Source organism: Filobasidium floriforme, assembly GCF_021052385.1.
Source record: "Filobasidium floriforme strain CBS 6241 chromosome Unknown HD553scaffold_4, whole genome shotgun sequence".
Taxonomy (NCBI): Eukaryota; Fungi; Basidiomycota; class Tremellomycetes; order Filobasidiales; family Filobasidiaceae; genus Filobasidium; species Filobasidium floriforme.
In genome coordinates, this window is record NW_025763625.1 from 1,106,833 (window position 1) to 1,134,449 (window position 27,617).

The 27,617-nt window shown below is 47.2% G+C and overlaps 3 protein-coding genes across 3 annotated transcripts; 2 read left to right on the forward strand and 1 right to left on the reverse strand.

Moving 5' to 3' along the window:
• Positions 1-14,960: 14,960 nt before the first annotated feature.
• HD553DRAFT_322437 (uncharacterized protein) lies at positions 14,961-16,088 on the forward strand (the record flags this gene model as incomplete). The annotated part of the gene is made up of 1 exon (XM_046181289.1): positions 14,961-16,088. The coding sequence occupies one exon, from the start codon at positions 14,961-14,963 to the stop codon at positions 16,086-16,088; it is 1,128 nt and encodes a 375-aa protein (XP_046039008.1).
• A 610-nt stretch (positions 16,089-16,698) lies between these two features.
• Positions 16,699-18,551, reverse strand: HD553DRAFT_322438 (uncharacterized protein; the record flags this gene model as incomplete). Its single annotated transcript, XM_046181290.1, has 5 exons — positions 16,699-16,742; positions 16,808-16,964; positions 17,052-17,206; positions 17,599-17,763; positions 18,413-18,551. The coding sequence occupies 5 exons, from the start codon at positions 18,549-18,551 to the stop codon at positions 16,699-16,701; spliced, it is 660 nt and encodes a 219-aa protein (XP_046039009.1).
• Positions 18,552-24,863: 6,312 nt separating this feature from the next.
• Positions 24,864-26,939, forward strand: HD553DRAFT_322439 (uncharacterized protein; the record flags this gene model as incomplete). The annotated part of the gene is made up of 5 exons (XM_046181291.1): positions 24,864-25,244; positions 25,339-25,398; positions 25,473-25,792; positions 25,942-25,969; positions 26,877-26,939. 5 exons carry the CDS (start codon positions 24,864-24,866, stop codon positions 26,937-26,939), a joined length of 852 nt encoding a protein of 283 aa, XP_046039010.1.
• Positions 26,940-27,617: the final 678 nt, after the last annotated feature.

A 27,617-nucleotide genomic window follows, 5' to 3' on the forward strand; every position in this document is an offset into this window, starting at 1 on the left:
CCTCATCCTGACGCTTGAAGTCAGCAATGTAGGTATTAAACATTCCCCTGAGATCCTCAAAGGTGGAAGTAGGTTGCTTGGTGATCTCCTTGATCCTTTGTAGTGACTTCCACTCTGACTTGAGGGATTCATATGTCACAGGTAAAGCCCTGAGGAAGTAGGTGGCTTTATCCTCTTCAGACAGCTTGAAGTTGGCTGTCTGGGCTTTCAGCAATAAGGTGCTGAACAGCTCCAAGAACCTGGCTGGATCATCTCCTTCACTCATCCTGAGTGTGGTGATCCTTTCTTCTATGTCTGCCTTGTAGTTCTTGTCATCCATCTGGTGCAGCTTGGCTAGCTTATCCCAGATCTCCTTGGAAGTGTTGCATCCTGCAAGTTCCATCCTGATGCCTGAGGAGACATTGAGTCTCATAAGACCCATGACCTTTTGATCCTTCTCCTTCCAGGTCTTCCATTCCCTATACTCCTCTAGGTATAGAGAGACAATAGATGAGGGAGGTGCTGCCTTTGAGCCATCCATCTCCTCAATCTCCAGAGGCCTGAGAGGTCTTGTCCTGACTTCCTCTGTTAGCACATGCAGTGCTCCATAGACAAGTGCTCCATCCTCAACTGCATTCCTCCATTGGAAGTAGTTGTCCAACCCAGTCAGGATAGGTATCCTACTGGTTGCTGAAGAGCCTGTGTTGGTAGTATCCATTGTTGATAATGATATCCAAGACTTGTCCTATGCTGATGCTTGAGTGTCTATGTTGCCTCAAGTCTTGTTGCTGCTTGGATACTGATGTCCAAGTCTGATGCTGACTATTGATCCTCTCTTGATCTAATAGTCCTTAGTCTCAATGCTGTGAGACTATCCTGTTACTGACCAGTAATATGAACCTGTCCAACTATGTCCAGTGATAACCTCTTGATGATCCTGATAGTTGAGGTTGTTCCTTTGTGAGCTAAGTCTGAGTGTAGATTAGGCCACAACTACTGGGCTCATAACCTGTTGTGAAGTAACAACTAGATCCACCAAGGTTGGTTACTTGATGTACCTAGGCAATAGTAATGGTGTGTTACTATTGCTGATCTTGTCTTGTTGTGAAGATGAATCAATGTTGCTTGCATAAAAGTAAAGTAGTACATGAGAGGGGAAAGAGAAATCTGACCCAAATGGCCTGCTATATATACTTTTCTGGGAAGGGGCAAATGGAGGCAAAAGGCTGCGGTTTGCGGTTTGCGGTTTGCGGTTTGCGGTTTGCGGTTTGCGGTTTGCGGTTTGCGGTTTGCGGTTTGCGGTTTGCGGTTTGCGGTTTGCGGTTTGCGGTTTGCGGTTTGCGGTTTGCGGTTTGCGGTTTGCGGTTTGCGGTTTGCGGTTTGCGGTTTGCAGTTTGCTAATTGCAAATTGACCTTTTGCTTCCTGCTGTTTACTTTGTGGTTGAGATTGCTTCCATGTGCTGATGTCCAATCATCACATGCCTATTTCCAACACTGCAGCATCTCTAACCACAATCCGGCTTGTGCAGAAAAACACTGTGACCTCAACATGATCGCACCGATGCTGGAATGGATGATGCACCCCTTGATGGATTCAACCAGGTACACTGGTATCTTTCTCCGCTTCTCTCTTGACATTGTATTGGTCCACACAAAGGAAGCAGAGGAGGAGGGGTGTCACGCATGAATGAACCAGACGAGGAGGGATGAGGAGCGGACAACAATCATTTTGAACAAGTGGAACCTTTGGTCGCCCCGGTCGTATCAACCAAACCCATGGCGGAGAATTGCGGTAGGCAGAGTGTGACTCTGTTGGTACATGATGGGCATGGACATTGCACTACAGCACAGGCGTTCACGGCGAGGACGGCTGATTTGAGCACTGCGCGCAATCAATAGTTCTGCACCATCAGACGGATTTGGGCCTATTTCATCAAGGGCGAGAGATACTGCAAGTCAGACGGTGTCTTTCCAGCAGCTAACGTCCCTTTGGGCGATGGAACAAATTCAGGTCGCCATGCCAGGGTGGGCCGATGTACGTATCGTTGTTACCCAAGGAGACGTTCTTGTCATTGTCACCGGCAGGTTTGAATGTCTACATGTCTACAGCATGGTTGATTGTTTGAGCTTGCAATTTGACGAATTCCACGTACCATGTTTACCTCTTGATTGCATGCGAGATGTCAATAACAATCTTCGCATGGTGCTTTCCGTGGTCCTCTGTTGACATCCTTTTACAACAATTTTTGATGCTCTACTTTGCACAAACATGGTAAACACTCCAATCTAGACAGTCCTCAACATCACCATGAGCTGCATTGTCTCAAATTGTACCGCAAAGACCGTGCTATTGGAAAGAACCTTGGGACACGTCCACGATCCGATTCTGCAGGATTTGAGCAAATACGAGCTGTGTGAGAGTCATTGTTGTAGCTTTGTCACCAATGTTGTGAAGTAACAACTAGATCCACCAAGGTTGGTTACTTGATGTACCTAGGCAATAGTAATGGTGTGTTACTAGTGCTGATCTTGTCTTGTTGTGAAGATGAATCAATGTTGCTTGCATAAAAGTAAAGTAGTACATGAGAGGGAAAAGAGAAATCAGACCCAAATGGCCTGCTATATATACTTTTCTGGGAAGGGGCAAAAGGCTGCGGTTTGCGGTCTTGCGGTCTTGCGGCCTTGCGGTCTTGCGGTCTTGCGGTCTTGCGGCCTTGCGGTCTTGCGGTCTTGCGGTTTGCGGTTTGCGGTTTGCGGTTGTCAATTGCAAATTGCCCTTTTTGCTTCCTGCTGTTTACTTTGTGGTTGAGATTGCTTCCATGTGCTGATGACTAATCATCACATGCCTATTTCCAACACTCCCTCTCAAGCTCAAGCTCAAAGTCCTCCTAGTGTCAAGGCACTCTGACTTGGCTGTTTTTGTGTAACTTCATTTTCTTGTTGAAACCGATTTTCAATTCCTAGAGACCAAGTCCTCATCCTGGAGTGAGCCGCATCCTGAAAAGGATGGAGTAACTTTTCGACTTCCAAGATGGTTCGCACCAATCCTTGCTGAGGGTGATCCTTTGCCTCCTAAGATTGCGTGCTGATAGTGGATCTTCTCATTCCATCACTCTAGATGAATGAGTTGGCAGTTGTGCTTGTGTTTGATATCCTTCAGTGGTTTGGTAAGCATGTCTGCTGCCTGATCCTGGGTTCCAACATGGTGAATGGTGATGTGACCATTGTCAACCATCTCTCTGATATAGTGATACCTGATGTCAATATGCTTTGACCTCTTGTGATGAGCTGGATTGCCTGCCAATGCCAGAGCTCCTTGATTGTCACAGTAGAGCTGAGTTGGCTTGTCCTTGCTGATGAAGCCCAACTCCTGTAGCATCCTGTTGAGCCAGATGGCTTCCTTGGCAGCCTCTGCCAGAGCCATATATTCCGCTTCACAGGTAGATGTTGCCACTGTGCTTTGCCTAATAGAGGTCCATGAGACTGCTGATCCCAGCAGTTTGAAGCAGTATCCTGTAGTGCTTCTCCTTGTCTCCATGTCTCCTGCATAGTCTGCATCACAGTATCCTATGAGGCTGTGTTGATTGCCTCCTGTGTTATTGTCCAATTGACCAAGGGTAAGGACCTTGTCAATGGTGCCCTTCAAGTATGCCAAAGTCCTCTTGGCTGCCCTGAGATGCTGTTCAGATGGGTTGCTGCTGAACCTGCTGAGGTAGCCAACAGCAAAGACAATGTCTGGTCTCGCTGACATGGCACTCCACATCAAGGATCCAACTATCTGTTGGTAGAGTGTCTTCCTCTGCTTGTCCTCCTTGATGGTGTCTTCTTGCCTCTTCATCATGGCATCATAGAGTGGTGTGGTGACTGTCTTGGCATCCTGCATGCCAAACCTGTCCAGCACCCTCTGTATGTAGCCTTCCTGGCTGAGTGAGATGGTCCTGTTGGGTCTGTGTCTCTCCAGCTTGAGTCCAAGGATATAGGTGGCTGTTCCTATATCTGACCATTTCCACTTGTCCTTCAATGCATCCCTAATGCCATTGATGGTGCTCATCTCTTGAGCAGCAATCAGGACATCATCCACATAGAGTAGTAGATATGCCTGTTTCTTCTTGTGATAGTAGAGTCCCCAGTCTGCTGATAGTCTGGTGAAACCCAACTCTTCCAGGTATGTGCTGATGAGTTGCCACCATACCCTGGGTGATTGTTTGAGACCATAGAGGGATCTGACAAGCTTGAGTCCTGTTGACTTCTTGTCCTGCCTTCGGTATCCATCTGGAAAGTCCATGTAGATGTCTTCCTCCAATGTGCCATTGAGGAAGGCAGTATCTGCATCCATCTGGTAGAGCTCCAAGTCTTGAGCTGCCACAATGGTGAGCAGTATCCTGAGTGAGGTGAGTCTGGCCACAGGGCTGTATGTGTCAAAGTAGTTGACCCCATACTCCTGAGTGAAGCCTCTGGCCACTATCCTGGCCTTGTACTTGATGACTTCTCCTCTCTCATTGAGCTTTGTCTTGAAGACCCATTTGGAGTCTACCAAGCTAGCTCCCTCTGGAACTTTGACCTCTTGCCAAGTTCCAGTATCCTTGACTGACTTGAGTTCCTTGTTGATGGCTTCTTGCCACAAGTCAGACCTTGGATCTTGCATGGCTGCCCTGTATGACTGAGGGTCTTCTTGTGTCTCTGCAGAGTGGACACTAGCCAATGCCATCTCTTGCATGATGTTCAGCCTGGGTGACCTTCTCCTGATAGGTGCCCTTGGCCTGAGTAGCATGGGATCCTCATCATCAGAGTCTTCTTCTTCCTCTGATTCTTCTATCTGAGGTGAAGGATCCCTGTAGTCCAATGGCTGATCTTGTGGGCCATTGACTGCTGGTGGTGATGCTTCCTTCTGAGGTTCTTCTTCTTTATTTTCCTTGTCTTCAGAGGCATCCTCAGTATTAGGTGACTTGGTACCCCTATACTGTTGATCAGGAAGATGTCCTTGATGTTGTTGCTGTGTTCCCAGTGGAGTAGTTTTCCCTTCAGTAGCTCCCTCTGGCCTCTTGAACACAACATCCCTGCTGGTAAGGGTGACATCTCTTCCTTCTTCTTGTATGACCACCAGGTAGCCTGCTCCAGTGATGTTTGGATGGAGCAGCTTCCCCTTGATTGCTTTCTTGGTGGTGAGATCATTCTTGAGTCTGCCCTCCTTGGGTACTCTGATCCAGCACTCAGTTCCAAAGGAGTGAAGTTGGCCATATCCTGGCTTGTGCTTCCACATGATTTCCTCCAGAGATCTCCCTTGATATTGCTTGCCCATGTTGATGAGGGTGCAAGCATATTGCATGGCATGGAACCACCACTTGTGGTCCATCTTGGCAACAATGAGCATGGAAGAGCACATCTCCTTGAGTGTCCTGTTTGCTCTTTCTGCTGTGCCATTCAGTTGAGGTGTGTATGGTGTGGTGACCTGGTGAACTATCCCATGTAGTTGCAAGTATGGCTTCATGCCTCCCAGGTACTCTCCACCACCATCTGTCCTCAGACACTGCACTTTCCTGTTGAAAGCCAGTTCTGTAATCTTCTTGAAGTTCTTGAAGCATCCTAGGACATCCATTGCTGTCTTGGTCTTCAGACCACCTATGCAGGTCAAGCCTGTCAAGTCATCAATAAAGGTAACATAATAAATGTTCCCATTGATGTCTGGCTTGAGGGGTCCTGCTATGTCTGAGTGTACTATCTCCAGTGGTTCTTGAGCTGCCACTGAGATGTCACCAAAGGTGAGCCTGGTTGTCTTGGCTATAGCACAGACCTCACACTCTTCCATCTTGAAGGTAGAGGTGTCCTTGTCTGTGATGTGTAGTTGTCCTGATGCTGCAAGCTTCTTGATGGTACTGACACCCATGTGTCCAAGTCTATTGTGCCATCCTTGTATGGTGTCCTTGTCCTGGACAGTAAGGTAGAGTTGCTCTTGCTCTTTCCTCTTGATCTTCTCATCTACTGATACAACAGCTTGTTGTTGTTCAGATTGGATGTAGTAATCCTTCATGAGTGGCAACCTGAATGCCCTCAATGTTCCTCCTGGACCTGTCTTGTAGACTGGAATGTTGATCCCATGTTTGCTGATCATACCACCATGTTGAGTGATATCTACATCCCATCCCTTAGCCAGTAGTGTTCCTTGGCTAAGTAGGTTGGCTGGTGCATCCTCCATAAGCACCACATCATGAAGTGTCAGATGCCCTATGGCACTCTGATATTGAGGTAACTTCATAGTGACCTTTCCACCATGCTCAGAGACAGTAGCACTTCCTGAGGCTGTCCTGAACCTCTTGGGGAAAGCTAACTTCTCTAGCTGGCTGAACACATCTTTGTTGTTGCAGATGTGGGAGCTGGCTCCAAGGTCCACAAGCCATTCTATGCTCTCTTCTTTGACTAGAGCAGCATATTCTTCTTCAGAGATCTCTTGAATAGCTGCACCCGCTATGTTCCTGTGCAGGGCTGCTAGATCATCTGTAGGCTTGTTGTGGTGATTGTTGAACCTGTTGTGTGACAGTCCCTTGGGTTTATGGGTATAGCCATCTCCTATCCTAGGAGCTCTGCATTCCTTGCTAGAGTGGCCTTGTCTCCCACAGTTCCAACAAGATAAGGCTTTCTTGTTGTTCTGGTCCTTGTTGTTGTGGTTCCTTTGTTGACCTTGACCAAAGTTCCTCCTTTGCTGCCCATAACTGGCTTTCCTAACCATCATGGCAGTCTGCAACCTGACCTCATCCTGACGCTTGAAGTCAGCAATGTAGGTGTTAAACATTCCTCTGAGATCCTCAAAGGTGGAAGTAGGTTGCTTGGTGATCTCCTTGATCCTTTGTAGTGACTTCCACTCTGACTTGAGGGATTCATATGTCACAGGTAGAGCCCTGAGGAAGTAGGTAGCTTTATCCTCTTCAGACAGCTTGAAGTTGGCTGTCTGAGCTTTCAGCAATAAGGTGCTGAACAGCTCCAAGAACTTGGCTGGATCATCCCCTTCACTCATCCTAAGTGTAGTGATCCTTTCTTCTATGTCTGCCTTGTAGTTCTTGTCGTCCATCTGGTGAAGCTTGGCTAGCTTGTCCCAGATCTCCTTGGAAGTATTGCATCCTGCAAGTTCCATCCTGATGCCTGAGGAGACATTGAGTCTCATAAGACCCATGACCTTCTGGTCCTTCTCCTTCCAGGTCTTCCATTCCCTATACTCCTCTAGGTATAGAGAGACAATAGATGTGGGAGGTGCTACCTTTGAGCCATCCATCTCCTCAATCTCCAGAGGCCTGACAGGTCTTGTCCTGACTTCCTCTGTTAGCACATGCAGTGCTCCATAGACAAGTGCTCCATCCTCAACTGCATTCCTCCATTGGAAGTAGTTGTCCAAGCCAGTCAGGATAGGTATCCTACTGGTTGCTGAAGAGCCTGCATTGGTAGTATCCATTGTTAATAATGATATCCAAGACTTATCCTATGCTGATGCTTGAGTGTCTGTGTTGCCTCAAGTCTTTGTTGCTGCTTGAATACTGATGTCCAAGTCTGATGCTGACTATTGATCCTCTCTTGATCTAATAGTCCTTAGTCTCCAAAACTGAGAGACTATCCTGTTACTGACCAGTAATATTAACCTGTCCAACTATGTCCAGTGATATCCTCTTGATGATCCTGATAGTTGAGGTTGTTCCTTTGTGAGCTAAGTCTAAGTGTAGATTAGGCCACAACTACTGGGCTCATAACCTGTTGTGAAGTAACAACTAGATCCACCAAGGTTGGTTACTTGATGTACCTAGGCAATAGTAATGGTGTGTTACTAGTGCTGATCTTGTCTTGTTGTGAAGATGAATCAATGTTGCTTGCATAAAAGTAAAGTAGTACATGAGAGGGAAAAGAGAAATCAGACCCAAATGGCCTGCTATATATACTTTTCTGGGAAGGGGCAAAAGGCTGCGGTTTGCGGTCTTGCGGCCTTGCGGTCTTGCGGCCTTGCGGTCTTGCGGCCTTGCGGTCTTGCGGCCTTGCGGTCTTGCGGCCTTGCGGTCTTGCGGCCTTGCGGTCTTGCGGCCTTGCGGTCTTGCGGCCTTGCGGTCTTGCGGTCTTGCGGTCTTGCGGCCTTGCGGTCTTGCGGTCTTGCGGTTTGCGGTTTGCGGTTTGCGGTTGTCAATTGCAAATTGCCCTTTTTGCTTCCTGCTGTTTACTTTGTGGTTGAGATTGCTTCCATGTGCTGATGACTAATCATCACATGCCTATTTCCAACAACCAAGAGGAAAATGAGGTGAGTCGCCAGCTTGTATATCTTGCACTGATTTGTCCTCCGTCATTTCCTTCAGGCGTCATAATCATCGTGCTACTGCAATCCCCTATCAGAGTTAGGGGTTTGAAAGAATGAAGACAGAAGTGGCCAGGTAGACAGCCTGCCCGCCCTGATTCCCTCGATCCTCATTCCTTCTTCAGCTCGCGCACAAAGCTCCAAGTGGCATCCATGATGCTAGATTGCGCACGCCAAGGTTGAAGCCAGGTCTTGTCTCGGTGAGTGTTCAACCTGAGTCAATTTGTGTGCAGATCAAAGAGCAGTGATAAGCGAATGCTGATGAGGATAAGCAGGCTGGCCAACTCCGGTTTAAAGAGACTAGGAGCAACATCAAGTATGCACGTGGTCAAAGAGGATTCAATCAAGTAGATGCAGTAAGTTGTGTTGGGAGGCAAAGCAAGTCGATTGTCTCGCTGCAGTAGCCTTGGCAACTTTCCCCAAAACGCTAGGATGCTGCCACTCTCCACCAAGATCTGCATGATTGTGGCCGCATCCATGGGCGTGGTCTCATTGAGCAGACAGCCGGCGGTTATCAAATGCAATGTTGGGCCAAAGAGCAATGTGATCTAAGGCAAAGGTTGATCAGTGTAAAGATGCGACTGTGATCACACATTTGCGACCACAAATCACATATTGCAACTCCTGTCACACTATTGCGACTGGCAGTCACAATTTGCGACTAGCAGTCACAATTTGCGTCTGAGTCACACTTTCGCGACTAGCAGTCACAATTTGCGACTACTCTGGTCACAACTCTTGTACCCACACCACTAGACAATTCATGTATATATAGGAGTTCCCAAAAGGAGGAATGGGTCATCCCTTTTCTCTTTTATGAGGACTCAGACCTCTTATCACTAGATTCATTCCCATTACCTTTACCTTTCACTTCATCCCTTTCACCCTTTCCCTTTCCACCTTCACCTCTTCAACATCAACAAGGACTAGCTACCCTTGTTGCATAACAAGCAAAGGATATCAAGAATCACCAAATAGGACAGTGTTGAGACAACTGCGACGTATCCGGTTATAAATTCAGTTGTGAGATTTGCTCCTCTCCCACATAAGAGTCGGCTTACTTCACACTTGGGGGCGCTTCCCGGACAACTTCGCCTTCACTTCCTATTTCTCTTGACCTTTGTCAAACCGCTGGACGCAGCGTCAAGTAGCAACATACTTGCAATCTTCAACAACACTTGAACACTCCTGCAGTTAGGACACTGCGAATCGATTCAACACAGACACCTCTGTGCCTCCCCCAAATTCCGTGCAATTTGGAAGAGCTGTTGCAACAGTTAGACTATAGGTCTCAGCCCCCATCATCAACAACCAAGAACAGGTCCAGTCTATGTCAGACTCGCCAGACCCTCTTGCTCTAGGACTTGAGAACAGTCCTCATTCCAGCCCAATCCGAGGAGGATTTGATACATCCACTTTCAACACAAACCAGCTCCCAGAACTTCCATTCCAACCAGCTCAACAGACAATGGAGCCCAACGCTATGGAAGCTATCCTTGACCAACTCTCTGCTCTACGTACTACTATCAACTCAGTCAGGTCTGAGAATGCAGAACTCAAGAGAGACTTGGCTAGGCTTAGCACTGTCTCACCTCAACAAACCGAAGACACTAGGCCTTCTGATCATTCAGCCTCTGAAAGACGACCCAAGATCAAGGCTTCAGACTTGCCCAAGTTCTACGGCAAGGACCACGAGGACATTGATCAATGGATCGAAAAGGTCGATGCCATCCATGAATACTCCGGCACCTCCGACGTTGATCTACTCAGGCTTCTTCCTATGATCCTTCAAGACAAGGCTTTGACTTGGTTTACCCAACTGGGTACCGAAAAGAGAGCCACTTTAAACTTCTGGAAGGACTGGAAGGAAGCTCTCAGGAATGCTTTCTACTTACCCAATCACAGGAGTGCTCTTAGACGACAATGTCTTTACAGGACTCTACGTCTCAACGAGTCTCTCAGTGACTACTTCCAAGACAAACAGAAGTTGCAACACTACGTCTACCCTGTTGGCACCTCTGAAATTGACCTGATTGAAGACATGCTGGAAGGCATCCCCCAGACCTTGAAGCCTATCATCAAGGCCAACATCAAGCCACTTACTACCTTGGAAGAATTCAGAAGGATCTTGATCGACCTCGAACCTGGCCTACGACCCGGAATACAGAAGACAGCCAGGATTACCAACAACTATGTTGCCCCTCAGCGAGTCACTTATCCCCCTCGTTTGCCTCAGGTTAACACATCAGAAACCAAACCTCCCAGTCCCTGTCCAATCTGCAAAGGCAACCATTGGAAGCGAGATTGCCCTCAACTAGTCTCTCGCAGGCCTACCAATACCAATCGTACTTCATCTTATCCCAACAACACTTACTCTGACAACAGGAAGTGGCAGACCAGGGAGGCCAACAACGTTCTCAAACAAGTCAGGTTCCAACTAGAGGACCAGGAGCTTGATGAAGATCATGCCTTTGCGGAAGACTTCCATCCTTCTGAGCCTGTCCCTCAGAAGAAACCTTCTCCTCCTGGATTGCACCAGTTACATGAAAGCAGAACTCCAACCTTTGCCGATTGTGCTATCAACAAGCCTGATGGTCCTCTACACCAGGTTTGCATTGATACAGGTGCATCCATCTCTCTTATGGATACTGCCTATGTTAAGGCCAAATTCCCCAATATCAAGGTCAACTATGGATCTGCCTTCCAAATCAAAGGACTTGGTGAATCCACTGCATTGGGATACATCCAGACGGATCTACACTTCAAGGACACCAATGGCAACTTCATCAGTCTACCTATCGCTTTCTTCCTTGCCCCCAACATGGCTTCCAAAGTCATCATTGGGACAGATTTCTTGGACCACCATGGAGCAATTGTCAATCTCGAAGACAACTCCTTGGTCTTACGGGGACAATCAGGCAAGGTACCCTTACGTACTTCAGCCTCTCCTGCCAAGTTTGCAGTACTTCGAGCCAAGGAGGCCTATCATATCTTGCCTGGGCATCAACAGGCTATCATTCTGGAACTGGATAGCCCATCTCAATCGGTCTCAGGAGAATATTGCTTGGATCCAACCTTTGCCTCGACAAATCTTGTCATTGCCAGAACCGTTGGGAACCATTCAAACAAGGTTTACCAAACGCAAGCCCTAAACACTGGACAACGACCCACAAGCATCCCTGCCGGATCTCTTATTGGGAAACTCATTCCTCTCAAGAAGGACCCAAAAGCCAGCAAAGAAGTTACCTTCGCTCATGTCAACAACATCACCACCTCTGAGCTCCTTTCTGAATTTCAACCTCATCTTGAAGCCATGGACATCAACCCAGAGTTACCAAGAGATGAGCAAGAGAGGATGAGACAGGTTATTCAAGACAACCTTCTTGCCTTTGCCTTTGGCTCAAAGAAGCTTGGACAAACCGACATGGTTACAATGACCTTAGAGACTGGTGACTCCAAACCCATCTCATCCCCGCCTTACCACGCCTCTCCTGCTGGAAGGAAAATCATCGACGACACCTTGGCAGAACTCATAGCTGACGATGTTATCGAGGAGTCTGATTCTCCTTGGGCATCCCCAGTTGTTCTGGTCCGCCAAAAAGGGAAAGACCGGTTCTGTATTGACTATCGAAAAATCAACGAAGTCCTCAGAGCGGATCAATATCCGATTCCCAGGATCGATGATATTCTCAGCCAGTTTGCAGGAAAACAATATTTCACCACCTTTGACGCAAACAAAGGATTTCATCAGGTGGACATTGTCAAGGAGGATCAACCTACAGACCGCCTTTCGGACTCATAGGGGTCTTCATCAATTCAAGAGGATGCCTTTTGGACTCAAGACTGGACCATCAGTATTTCAACGACTCACCGACCGGATGCTTGGACGATACAAATGGCAAATTGCTCTAGTCTACATTGACGACATCATTGTCTATTCAGATGACTTTGAGAAGCACTTGCAAGACGTCAACAAGGTCCTCCAACTGGTCACCAAATCTGGAATCACCCTATCTCCCAAGAAGTGCCACGTGGGATACCAGACTATCCATGCCCTTGGTCATTCCATTAGCAACTTAGGAATTGGAACAACCTCCGAGAAGATCAAGGCAGTCAAGGAGTTTCCAACACCCACCAATACCAAGGCCCTTCAACGCTTCCTTGGCCTTGCGGTATACTATCGGAAGTTTGTCAAAGACTTTGCACAGAAGGCAGCTCCACTTTACAAGCTGCTCAAGAAGGAACAAGCTTGGGAATGGGACGATGCGGCACAGCAAGCAGTGCAACAGCTTCAGGAGGCACTAACGACTAGCCCAACTCTTGCTCACCCCAACTACAACAAACCATTCCTACTCTACACAGACGCTTCAACTGTAGGACTAGGAGCTGTCTTAGCCCAACTGGATGAACACAACCACGAACATCCAATCATCTACCTCTCAAGGACTCTCAACCCTGCAGAGAAGAACTACACATCCACAGAGATGGAGTGTCTCGCAATCATTTGGGCTGTGAAGAAGCTACATGCCTATCTGGATGGATGCACATTCACCATCATCACCGATCACTCTGCCTTACAATGGCTATTGGACTTCGACGGATCGAACAAGAGACTCGTGCGGTGGTCCATGGAACTTCAACCCTACCGCCCTCACATGACTATTCGTTACCGAGCGGGACGAGTCCATGAGAATGCCGACCCTCTATCTCGTGCACCCCTTGCAGAGACAAACCACCTAGCTATCTGCAATCATATATCGGTTGCGAAGGTGGACAACACCTTATACGACAGCATCAGATCCGGATACCTGCAAGATAAAGACTTTGGACAGATCTATGCTTCTGTCCAGCTCGAAGTCCCTCCTCCTCACGTGAAACGCTTCAACGTAAAGGATGGTATCCTCTATTACCAGGATCCCTCCAATGACCACTGGAGAACCTGTATCCCGGATCATGAAAGAGTCAGGCTAGACATCTTGCATGACTTCCACAATGCAGTGTCTGCGGGACATCTTGGATACAACAAAACATACAGCTCCATCTCTAGGACATACTACTGGCCTCGTATGGGCCAAGATATCAAGAGCTACATTCGATCCTGCTCTTCTTGTCAACGGAACAAGAACCCTTCTGCAGGACCACAAGGTCTCCTACAACCACTGGACATACCACCTCAACGATGGCACACTGTCACAATGGATTTTGCTGGACCATTCCAGGAGTCCAGCCACTTCAATCAAATCACCGTTGTGGTCGACAAACTATCTAAACGAACCCACTTCATTGCTAGCCATACTACCGACAAGGCCACGGACACAGCAAATAGATTCTGGGACAACATAGTCCGACTGCATGGACTTCCATCAACCATAATCTCGGACAGAGATGCCAAATTCACCTCTCTATTCTGGACAACCTTGTTCAGCCGCTTTGGCACCAAGCTTGCCATGTCCTCAGCATACCACCCACAAACAGACGGACAGTCTGAAGTCATGGTCCGCACCGTGAAGGACATGCTTCGACACTTCATAAACCAGAAACAAGACAACTGGGCCATGCAATTACCTGCACTGGAATTTGCTTATAACAGCTCAGTGCACCCGACCACTGGATACACTCCATTTGAATTGGACCTTGGCTATCACCCACGACAACCTCATCAGATCACTGATACCAATGCGATGCAGGTGCAGGGAGTCGAGGAGTTTATTGAGCAGCAGGCAACAACTATGGCTATTGCTCAGGGGCAGTTTCAGGTGGCCCAACAGACTCAGGCTTTGAACTATAACAAGGGACGGAAAAGCCCTCAACCGTTCAAGGAAGGTGACAAAGTACTGCTTAGTACCAAGTACATACACCCTCCCTTCTTACAAACCCCCGGATCAAAGAGGCTGAGGAACCGCTGGGTCGGACCATTTACCATTGTGGCCAAGGTCACTCCCACAACGTACCAACTGGATCTTCCTGAACACATGAAAGCTCACCCTACCATCAACCTGGAGTACTTGAAAGCGTACTATCCACCTATCACACCGGAAGACAAGGCAGATAATCCTTCCCCTATCTTGGTCAACAACCAACCTGAATGGGAAATTGAGCATATTCTTGCACAACGCAAATCAAGAAACAAGATACAATACCTTGTCAAATGGAAAGGTTTTGAGCTCCATGATGCTACCTGGGAGACCGCTCAAAATCTGAGGGGGACCATAGCACTTCACCAGTGGAATTGCCAAAATCTCTGAATTCTCAATTACGCGTTTTCTCTACAACCACTGGCCGGATCCGCGCAAAACTGGCCACATATGAACGAGGAACAATAGAACGTCTTGTACACACAAAGAATTCGACGCTGCCACTCAAACTCGAAACACCATAGCCACATCTAGGGGTTAATGAATCGATCTCAAACAGGGGTTTACTCGGCCTTCCCTGGGTCTTTTGTTCCAAACAAAGACGCGGCCACGAACAATAAACGTAGAACGGCCTGGACCATGTCGAATCAACCCGCTACCGGCTCTACATATCGAGTTATAAAGCAATCTTGGAACAGCCCAAATCGAACCATCCCCTTCTAATCTGTCCATATAGACAGCTTCACCATCGTCCTATATCTCGCCTCTCAGTAACGCTAAACCGGAAATTCCTTCGACACACAATGCTCCACTCGACGACTGCTCTCCGCAACGTTGAAATTCCCCGCTACCACCCGTACAGCACTCGCAACAGCTCGAACAAGATGCTACCCATTTCCAGCCCTCTCCCCTTCATCACAGCCATCACTAGGCACGATTCTGAGAAGAAAGGACGCTCTAAGAAGGACCCTAGGCCTCAATTACGATACAGAGTCCTTATTAAGACGTCTAGGACAGCCCAGGAGACGTCCATGAGGCTCACAGAGGAGGAGATGCGATTCCTAGGGAACAGGAAGGAGATGCTAGAGGGTTATTGGAGGAATCACAGCATCTCTACTTCGTTCCTTCAGTCTCTGCTGGTTGCCAGAGGGCCTGAAGCGAACAAGGGAGCATGGCAGCAGCTTCCAGGAAGCCAGGGAGACATCCTAGAATGGCTGGAAGCGAACCAGCTAGTTCACAGATGGACTCCTGGCATGAAATGGATAGATGCGGCTCTCCTGAAGGCTAGGAACGACGAAAATCCGGAATCTCTTCAGCAATCTCGTGCCCCTCCAAACGACCGTCCTGCTCAATCAAACTTCGCACCGCTACCTCCATTCGTTCAGGAGCTACAGCACGATCTTCCTTTTATTCGAATGCGCTCTATTTCGCCCGTCGCTGGTCCGAGCGGCGTCTACCAAGACAATCCAGAACGCTTGCACGTTCACCAAGCTGCGTTCGAAGGAAATTCGAGGCTATCGCCAGCCGTTCCTGCGCAATCATCCAATCTACCTTTCACTCGAATTCGCTCTATCTCGCCCATCGCTGGTCCGAGCGGTACCATTCAAGACGGTTTAGGGCTGTCGCACGACGACACGCTCACACTCGAAGGAATTTTGGCGTTACCTCCAACGGCCAACCCAGCAGACAACATCCTAAATGACCTCTACCCTGCTACCTTCAGCCCCCTCATGGACGAATTTAGCCCTTCTCAATTCGCCTATTACTCGCCCTTCATTAACGGCAGCCCGGAAATTCAAGCGAGGGTCGACGAGGTACTCGGAAACATGCCGGAAGACACTTTCGATAGGGCTGCAGCGCGTAGGGTTCGCGAGATATGCCCCATTCGATTTTACAGGGATTTATCCCCTATGTTGACTGTCAAATTGTAGTTATTCTATTTTCTGCCTGGTAGCTCTGGGACAGAGCTTCGAAATAGGTGCCGGGTGATGTAAAGATGCGACTGTGATCACACATTTGCGACCACAAATCACATATTGCAACTCCTGTCACACTATTGCGACTGGCAGTCACAATTTGCGACTAGCAGTCACAATTTGCGTCTGAGTCACACTTTCGCGACTAGCAGTCACAATTTGCGACTACTCTGGTCACAACTCTTGTACCCACACCACTAGACAATTCATGTATATATAGGAGTTCCCAAAAGGAGGAATGGGTCATCCCTTTTCTCTTTTATGAGGACTCAGACCTCTTATCACTAGATTCATTCCCATTACCTTTACCTTTCACTTCATCCCTTTCACCCTTTCCCTTTCCACCTTCACCTCTTCAACATCAACAAGGACTAGCTACCCTTGTTGCATAACAAGCAAAGGATATCAAGAATCACCAAATAGGACAGTGTTGAGACAACTGCGACGTATCCGGTTATAAATTCAGTTGTGAGATTTGCTCCTCTCCCACATAAGAGTCGGCTTACTTCACAATCAGTCCTTGTCTATTGGCTGCTTTACTCGCTACTCACTTTGTCTATACAAATCATCGCAAACAGGCAGCCACGAGACACCCCGGGAAAGCAAGCACTGTTGATCAACATTATCAGCTGTTGAGTTGAGCTAGCTGTCGTTTCTTGCAGATCCAGACTCACCTTGACAGTTTCCTTGGATATCAGATGTTCTAGCGCTTGCTGCTGGTCCTCTTACACAATCCCGGGCAACCCAGTAGTTGTCTGCCTTGAGAAGAATGGCAGGTAGGAGACGCAACCAAGGATGAGGTGTTACGGTCGGGCCTAGTGTACCAAAAGGCTAGCCTAGGTGGAAAGCGTCAGTGGTAATTGTGCTAAGGCAGAGATACTCAACGGGAAGTGCTTGGTGCGGAATCTGCTTGCTGACCGTGAAGGGCTTGACGAGAGCTCCAGTGTCGAGTAGTGAGAGGTGGTTGGGTGGCGGAGGTGTTAGGGATGTAACATATGATAATTCTTCTTGGGAAAGAAGAGAGAACATGAAGGGGAGTAGTACAAACAGGCTGAACTGACCAGCTATATATGCTAGTTGAGATAGGGAACGTAGACCTAGTATCACAATGTGTAATTACATTGTGTGTTCACATTGTGTGGTATTTGTTGTGGATTGAAGGGTAGCAAGGGAAGAGACAGCACATTGTGTGCTGTACATTGTGTCGGGGACAATGTGAGTGACCCATTGTGTTGGGTACAGTGTAGCCAGGTAGTGGCATCAGTAGGTGGGAGGTGGAGAGGAGTACATTGTTTTTGGGACGATGTACCTGGTATGTTGTAGGCTTTACGTTGTAGGCTGTTCATTGTAGGATGTATGTTGTGCAGAGGCCGGGTTAGGTCAGTCCGTAATACCCCGCAGGTTGGCTGCTGAGCCTTATACCAGCGACCTGTGGTCTCCCCGGGATTTGCCTAGGGTGACTCACCCAGGGTCGTATGCAGTTTGAATGAGTGTGATGGCACAAGAACCACATAAGACAAGAGTGATTGTAGTAGTTGAACATCACCTATCATGGTATACATGTACCTGCTCTGCCAAAGTTGCTGGGGTAATACCCGCTTGGAAATGCGCCTAGGCGTACCGCAGATGGCTATAACACACGCAACCCGTACCACAGCAGACAGACTCTGTGCAGGCTAGACTATTTCTGCATCATTGATGGGCATCATAACATCTCTTATAAAACACAACAGGAGTTGGAGGAGATATTTGGAGAGGAGGACGCGATGTTGCACATGCAGAGGAAATATTAGGGAGGAGGACTAACAGTCTACGCGGGGCTAGGTCTAAGGGGTATGGTGTAATAATGGATGAAGTATATACATACAATGAGCCTATTATAATAAGCATCTATGGGAGATGTAAAAGTAGACCCCTGTGGGGATGTTGAGAGGTGTCGCCAAAGGGACCTCAGAGGGGGTCTCTTGCGGGAGTAGTGACGCGTCAAGTGACGGCTATAACAGGAAATGGGCAAAAGGTAGCATCAACCAGAGAACCTCTTGAGGTACTTGAAGAAGCAGGGCCTTGGAGCAGACGCTGGGGTCATGAGTGTCTTTGATGACAATGAGATCGATGGTATCAGGTGGTAAATGGTGTACAAGAGAATGGACATAGGATAGGACGGATGATGAGGAGGAAAATTTGATGTGATGGAAGCTATGAGACAGAGATAGGATACTGGAGCAACATTAATCGAAATGAGAGTCGTCAAATCGTGTGGCATGGTGGTCAGTACTCACCATGAGTTGCCTGGAGCGTCTGGACGCCATAGCTCTGACGGTTCAGGAGCTCCGCCTGTTCACCTGTTGTCCTTAAGCAGCCCCCCTCGGAAAAAGAGATCGGCATAGTCTCCCCCCTGCAGAGCCACAGATCGCTCATGTTGCCCCCAAACTATGCAGCAGCCTTCCCTGGTATCCATATGCAAGATTAGTCAAAGGAAGCGGTTTGGGGATAGGTGTTATAGTGACATGTGCGTACGTCGGACTTGAGCCGTATCAACTCCGGGGGAGTTGTTCAAGGAGCATATGGTATTGTAGTACTTCCTAGTCTATATAGTCTTTCATCTATACATTGAGCCGGTCTTCCCTGACGCCTTCTCGACGCCTGAAAGTAGGTCTGAAGCTTTAGGGGATGCATATAGTGTTTAGAGTCAGTGAAGGCTCAAAATCAAAGTCAGAGATTTCAGCTATGGAATTGGCAGGTTTATAAGGGTAGAATTGTGGTGTGACGTTGCAGAAGACTAGTTGAGATGCCCATGATGATATCTACGGCGTCCCTGCATGAGATAAGCAGCCTGGCTAGCTCTACTGGCCTACTACTGCTGAGGAAGCATATACTGGTACCGGAAAATTCTAAGGATTGACTACACTGTGGAGCCATGAGAAGAGGCATAGAGACATTGTGCTTCGGCAGGACTGATCCCCATACACGTAGCCAACATCCTGCCAATGAGCTTGATGCTATCTGCCCCCCCTGAGGTGTACATCCACAGATATATGAAACACAAAAAAACAGAAAAATAGCTGTTTGGATTGGTGTTCCAGTACTGCTTCCACATGTTGATGACTAATCATCACATGCTGATTTGCAACAAAGCCTAGATAGCACTACATGAGACTAGAAGATACCGGTAGAGTAGTGATTGTAATAATAGATGTCTGAATGTACTAGTTAGACGCCTTCAGGCACATCACTATATAGGTCTCCAAGAGGGTCTCTGAGAGGATCTCCAAATAGACCTCTGTATGAGGTGAAAACCTACACCCCGCATAAGTATGGCATGTGTACCGTGAATGCCTATAATAAAAGAGGTGTTCAAGGTGATCAAACAACAGACACAAGAGGGTTGCAAGAACCAGGACATTCTTGCAGTTGATCTTTAGTCGTGTTCTATCTGGGAAGCGGTGGCCAAGGCGGAGGAAGAGGAACCAGAGTCCTTGTCTGCCCTCAGGAAGCCTCGAAATGAGACCAGAACAAAAAGGCATCAACACCGTCTCACTTTTGACAGTCACGGGGAGGTTAGAGCCCTGGATCCAATTGTCACTTGGTGACATTGCCAGATTGCTTCGCAGCCTCGGAAAGCTCCTTCCCCTCTTCATAAAGCCCATCAGTTCCCTTGTCGAGCTCCTCCATCTGGTTTTGCCACAACTCCACCTTTTCCTTCTTCTCAGCCAAATCCCGCGTCTTGGCTGCTGCTGCCAACATGTTGCTGGCCAACCCTGCTTTCCTTGACCAAGCCCTCATAGGCAAATCCGCCTTCCTCAAGTCAAAACACCTCCTGCAGGATGTTGAAGATTGGCATGCTATGACATCATAGATGATGCTCAAAGTTGTAATCTCAAGCACAAAGGGTCAACATGTGACCAGGATCACATGTTGTGACTGGAGACGCACGGATGTGACTGGAGTCACACTTATGCAACCACAGACGCACTTATGCGACTGGAGTCGCATTTTGGTGACATCATTTGTGACTGGAGTCACAAATACGCGACCAGAGACGCAGTATACGTCTGGAGACGCAATTATGCGACTGCTCTAGTCGCAAGTCTACTGGGGGACATGCTCATCAGAATAGCATATATAGCAGACCATTTGGGTCTCATTTCTCTTTCCCTTTTCATGTTCTACTCTACTTTTATGCAAGCAACCAGATACATAGTCATTCAGACAAGAGATAGCATCAGTCAATACCATCAAAGGAACAACTACACCATCAGCTTAGGCTGATATCACAACACAGGAGGCCCCCATTCATGCCTTCCTCGATTAAGTGCCAACCGATGCCTTCACCTTGGTTGAAGACAGACATCTCCACCAGGACACCTCAAACGACACCAAAAGGTTTCTCCATTAAGCCCCAATGCACAGCGACACCTTCCTCAAATGCAAACATCCCCTTGAGGAAGCCTCAATCGAGCACCTCTGCCAACGTAGATATCTCTCCAACTTTACCCATGCCGCCACCTCTTCTTTGCAAGAATAGCTGCGCCTGGTAGACATTCTCCTCTCAGATATCATTGGAGATCATGAACAGTGGTTCCCACACTTCCTTAGGCCACATCTCTATCATGTGTATGCCAAGACCAGGTTTAGCAGCAAACTCAGCTGAACTGAAGCTTGGAGTATCAGCAGCTGGGACAGCCAACATGATTGCTTGTGCAGTTTCCAGCTAATTGGACTTGCTGGACACATCGGCCGGGAGGGCTTTGGCATCTGCGACAAGAGCACAACATTCTCTGGACTGACGCTACCATTGACGGCAAGCATAGAGGACGTCTGTGGTGGTGCTTGTGTTCATAAATTGAAGTTTATCACGCAGGCAGCCAGCAAACTTAGCATTTTCCTCACCACTATTCTTAGAGGGATGGAAGAAGACCGGACTGTAAAGGGTTTTTCTAAAGCTGAGAGGAACTTGATGTGCCAGAAAAAATTGTCCCCAACAATGACCTACAAGCATTGGCAATCCAGTTATGGTGAATGGTTCATTGATTGACCCCTAATAAAGTGGTCCGTCTGCAGGCCAATACCACTGTGAACAGCCCAAGTTTCCCCACACGTCCAAGAGACGGCTGGATCCAATCAACTTCAGCCTCAATGATATTAGCAAATATTGTTGACAACTGCGTGACATCATCATCAATAACTTCAACAGTCATCCGGTACTGCCGGGATATACTGGAGGAAGCGTATAGGTGTCTTATTGGAGAGACACCCTTTACAATCTGCAGCACTCTGAAAGACCCCAAGGGACATCCTGGACAACGAAACCTTCAGATTGCAGAATATATCTGCATAGAGAGGCTCAGTTTTATGACAAATTGGAATAACTGTGGATCAAAATATGCATCGCATTGGCAAGAGCGGTCAGGCAGAGGCAAATGTAGAGAAGCCTGCCAAAAAGTAAGTCACTGCAAAGTATTGCAGCCATTTGGAGATGCCCTGGGACCTAGTGGTTAACAAAACAATTCTTTCCGCTCCCATGATCTGTTATGAACCCAAGAATTTCCTCTATCTGTGACGTGTGACCTTTTGCTTCTAAAACAGTCCAACACAATATCTTATCCTACCGTTATCACCAGTCTCTCTTGAGGTAGAATCAGACAAGGATAGCTAGTCCTAGTTGAAATGTATTGAGAGTTTATTCAAGGTTGTAGAGAGTGAGAGGAATTCAGAGATGTCCTTTCTTCCTTTCAACATTCTCTTTTGGCCTCATATTATATATATAAAAGAAAATGAAAAAGACAAGTTGTATGGAGACAACCTGCGCACCTGTAGTCCTCTAGGAGTCTAACCAAGCGAGAACTGAATATCGATGGCGGCGCAGGTGTCGTTGGGGCAGCAACATGGACGAGGTGATTCTTAGTGGTGTCAAAGCAATTCTTCCCAAATCACCTATCTCATAGGCGAAAGAAGCTAGTGAACATATATATGTATATATATATATATATATATACCTATATATATCATAGGCAAAAGAAGCTAGTGATGAGATAGGCAATCTAGGTGTGAGGGAGCCACTTGTCCACTTAGCAGCCTAGCGGTTAGGGCTGTGTGTGGTCCCAACGTCGCCTGCAGCGCTGTCAATATTCAGGGGGAAAAGGTAATTCCCGCTGACAAGATCGAACACTGGTCATGAAGTGCACTTTGTCTTTTCCGTCCTTTGTTGTATATATAATGAGACACTACATATTCAAGTCTAATACTACAAGTGCCAATGTACGAGCTCCAATCTCCAATTTCCGGAGTCCAATGACTGTTGTACAAGTACCGATGTATGAGTACTGATGAAGAGTTCCAATGTCCAAGTTCCAATGTTGAAGTCCCATTCTCCAATGTATGATGTACAAGTCTTGACTAAATCCTTTGGCAGATTACTACAGTGTCCTAGCATCCATCTGTGGAAGGCGTTTCAGGAGATGGTCCAACGGCTTGCTGATCTTCTGTCTCAATCACGAAGCAAGAAGCAAAAAGGAAGCAAAACGTACTGGACATTCTAGCAAGTGCTAGAAGGATTGGATTTGAAATAGATCACCAAACAACCAAACTTGTTTGACCACCAGACAACCAAACTTATTCAACTACCGATATTATTTGATGTTGCCACCAGTTGCCCTTTCCCAGAAAAGTATGTATAGCAGGCCATTTTGGTTTGATTTCTTTTTTCCCTCTCATGCACTATTTTACTTTTTTATGCAAGCAACCAGATGAAGTCATTCATACAAGAGATAGTATCAATCAATACCATCAAGGGAACAGCTACACCATCAGCTTAGGCTGATATCACAACAGACTTGCTGGCAAGACTTATACAATTGCCATTGCCAACCAATAGTCTGTTTCGTTCTCATTCACACAGTTTTGTACATCTCTTTTACACACATTGTGGGCGCCATGAAATTTTCCAGTTGGCCAAAAAGTCATGGATTCATGGTGAATATTAAAGCTTATTCTGAAAGAAGAGAATCAAAGCTTTGGGAGAAGATATTGCCCTTCTCAAGGAACTTCAGCTGAATAACCATTTTGAACTGAAGATGGACAGCGGCATCAAAACCATCAAACTTGCTGATCGGACAGGGAAGCTTGCGGAATACCAGACTCCTGTCAACAGAGGCCTAGCAAAACGACCTACATTTGATGAGACAAGTGCTATGATAGGCAAGGAAATTGTTGCCATTGGGACAGACAAGTCAAAGTAGCGGGAGCAGGCAAAGGTGGGCTGGACTCATAGTCTTGTCTTCCAAAAACGTTGCTAGGATACTGACATAGAGAGCTTCTCAGGAGATGAATACTATCTTGAGAGAAAAACAGAGAGAGGGGAAGTGTGAGGTTACGTAGGTCAGCCGCCGGCAGCCTTCCTACATTTCTAAGTCCCAGGTTCTCGCCATTGGGGAGGTGAGTCCGCCGGGGCACTGCCCAGGACTGGGCCGCTGGATGAGTGAGCAGGAGAGAGACAAAAGTAGGAGTGTGTCACAGCTGTTGTGATATCAGCCTAAGCTGATGGTGTAGTTGTTCCTTTGATAGTGTTGACTGTTGCTATCTCTTGTGTGAGTGACTATGTATCTGGTTGCTTGCATAAAAGTAAAGTAGTACATGAGAGGGGAAAGAGAAATGAGACCCAAATGGCCTGCTATATATACTTTTCTGAGAAGGGGCAAATGGTGGCAAAAGTGGTGGCAAATGGGCTGAGTCATAACTTTTCCAAAGACCAATTGTGAACTGTTTACCATTCAACCGTGATTACGTATCCGATCACGTCTTGAGGCTGTTTTGCTTTTGGTGGCAATAATCTCTCAGATTTGCCAACCAATGGCAAAAGTCCCTCAGATTTGCCACCCAATGGCATCAATGCCTCAGTGGTAAAACCATTCCTTCTAGCATGTTCCAAGCTTTTGCTTCCACTTTTGCTTCCATTTTGCTTCCATTTTGCTTCCACTTTGCTTCCTGCTTTGTGGTTGAGATTGCTTCCACATGTTGATGACTAATCATCACATGCTGATTTGCAACAACGGCGGAGGTTGCCAAGGGCGTTCTTCAATTGTAGGGTCTGAGGTTCTCAGTGAATTGCAGGTAGTTAGGAGATGGAGTGGGCTTGAATAGGGATATGAAACCGGAGATAGATGTATGGATAAGGAAGCGCAGTCACTCAGCACTAAGGCAAGTTTGGTTCAGTGCAAGCAGTGTGTTGCAAGGTACTTAGCAATGTCACGTTTTTGTAACCTCTTTGCAATATGTCATGAAGATGTTCTGGACAAGTCAGGTAGGCTTATAGTCAATGCAATATTGGAACTTGACTTTTCACTACTACAGAACATCTACCGAGTATGGTCAAGTTTGACTAAGTATATATATTTGAGAGTATGGAGGGTCCAGAACAATGGCAAAAAGTAGAGTCTGAATTGAAATGGCTGTACAAGGGTGGATGTGTGCTCCCGAATCAGATTGGGTAATCAAACCGAATTTGGTTGTCAAGTCAAGTCTGTTTCTCCATTGTTCCGGATGCATTGATGTATGACACACAGCACATGGAGGATCCTACCGAAGTATATACATATACAGAGGGCGGAAAGGCAAGGACACAAGGGAGGAAACCCCATTGGCCCTTCAACTAGACTTAGTATCGAGTTATCAAAATACATTTAGTATCAGACCCCAAACGAAATACAATTAGTATTGGACCCAGGAATCAACATGACGGACAGCGCCTCTAACAACAGCGTGAGAAAGCATCAACCTGCGCTTGGCCTGCGTTTGGACTTTGGCTCGCAGCCTTGCCCTCTGTGCTTCGATTCACTCCTGGCTTGCTCTCTGGATCATGGTCAAGATGTAAAGCTAGTCTCCCGCTTCTCGCAACCTTCTGACATCACCATTCGACTTGAACCTGAACTCGAACTTGAACTGAACCCAGACCGAGAAGAATTCGCATCATGGCTGGACGTCGATCAGCTACCCCTCAAGGATGACATTCTCCTCATGTACGGTCTTCGATCGCCTCCGGTCATTGATATTATCCAACTTGAAGACGATCCAACACTCCCCATCCTTGTTTGCGCACCCTGCGCCGTGGTGACCGTTAATCTCCAACCCTGCCTAGGCACCGTTGTAGTCATTGTTTCTCTCCACATTGCTATGCTCTCTCCCCTTGCTCTGACAACATTGGCTGCAGGATAGAGGTATCTCATTTGGTAGAGGAAGGAGGCTTGCTGCGGACCGGTATCTAGCTGGGGTAGGCTCATTTGCTCCCCTTTGTATTGCGGGACGAACAGCAGCTGACAATTCACCTATGAAACGTAGCGACAGTATCATGTTGGGATTCTTAAGGAGAAACTGGCTCATATGGGGATCATTGTATGCGGGGCCCCAAGCAAAATCCAACGACTGATCAGGGGAGGCCCAATTTCACTGGTTGCGATCTTCCTTCACTCGATCGATGACGATGATCTTGGCTCAGGAAACCTATCCCTAGAGGAGGATTTGTTGCAGTTGAACTGGTCGGCTTTTACTCCGCCGGCCCACATTTCAGCAGCCCCCCTCTCACGTTTGCTTGTCTCTCGCTTCAATATTGTGCAAACAGACGTCAAATCTGTTGTTGCCGCTGCCTCAACCCCTATCCCAAACCAGTATGTCACGCATTGGTCTCTCCTCTCTTGCTCAGCTAACGTCGTCTCTCACCTTACATCGATGGGAACAACGATGACAACAACAACGCCGCCATCAAACCCCCTGTTGCGATCAGTTACGTCACACATAGTTTTCTTTCCCCCACTAGCTTGGCTAGACGTTCATTTGCCATCAACGTCAGCAATGTTACGGCGCAGGTCGCTAATTGGAGATAGGTCCTAAGTTGTATGACGTAGGGTGCTTAAGGCAAATTGCAGGCAGTTGGGAGAATGTTGCAAGTTTGCTTGGATGGAGCAGGTTTGGTTCAGGGATATGACTCCAGAGATATAAGGATAAGGAAGGTGATCACTTGGTGTGAGGTACCGGATTTGGTCTAAGGTAAAGCGATGAAGTGTATCTACCAAGCAACATCCTTGAGTTTGTAACCTCTCCGCAACACGTCTTGAAGATGTTGTAACAAGTCAGATAGGCGTGTATTGAATGTGATATTGGAACTTGACCTATTACTATTACAAAGCGTCCTTTATCAGATTTGGTCAAGTTCCTCTAGCTATTTATACGGATACAAGACTGGCGAGCACTGAAAAGACCCAAGAACAAAAGACGGCGAGAGATGGCAAAACTGGAAGAGTGAGATGGCAAACAGACAAATCCTGTCGAGAGCAACTGGATTCAGTAGAGGAGGCGAGTTTGAGTTTGTATTTGTCCCTAGGTACGTCGAGTAAGGTTGCTGGGGTACTGAGTAATGTTGTTGGGTACCTGAAGTTCCTGGGACCTGTTTGTGATATGCGTCAGGAAGGTAGTTTTGTTTCGGTGAATGGTGAAGGCGAATGGTAGGGGCGACCAAATCTGCTCCAAGGGAATTGGGTTGGCCTTGTCGAGCCGGACTTAGGTATATGCTGATGTCCATGGAACAAGCCTGTGTGTTGGTAGTTGACTCATGTGATGATCCCGTAACACCCACACTATTCAGGGAATATGTACACTATCAGCTTGGGCTGATATAATAACACCCCTTGATAACATGAACCATGTTGTGGAGAAGGCCAGCTACTCATGCTGACCTGATAACTTGTCATGCAGCATTCTGAGGAAACATTTGAAGAAACCTCTTATGCAGAACCTTTCAAGAAACTGTATCACTAGTGTCCCTTAGTAAAGCAAATACCTCAGCTATTCTCTATAGGACTAATGTTTCGATTGGGATGTACTTGTGATGAGCTTGGCTTAATGTAGGAGTCCATGCCCTTCTATTCTCTGCTCCAGCTGCTGGTTCCCTGATCTCTACTTTAGCCGTAGACCTTGGTTACATCTTGATCGACCTAGGTCCACACCCCTTGAGCAGATCATATGCTCCCTCACAGATCTCTTCAACACTGGCGCTGTTGTTGGTGATTGGCACAACCATCTGAACAATCTGTTCTTCATATTCAACATCCTTTACCAAGATGATTCTAAGGAAATTACAAGTAATAGCGCACATAGTCATCATGGGGTCGGTGATTACTAGTGGGTTAACAATTTGAGGGAGCTCATGTAAAGATGCGACTGTGATCACACATTTGCGACCACAAATCACATATTGCAACTCCTGTCACACTATTGCGACTAGCAGTCACAAATTGCGACTGGCAGTCACAATCTGCGTCTGAGTCACACTTTTGCGACGAGCAGTCACAATTTGCGACTACTCTGGTCACAACTCTTGTACCCACACCACTAGACAATTCATGTATATATAGGAGTCCCCAAAAGGAGGAATGGGTCATCCCTTTTCTCTTTTATGAGGACTCAGACCTCTGATCACTAGATTCATTCCCATTA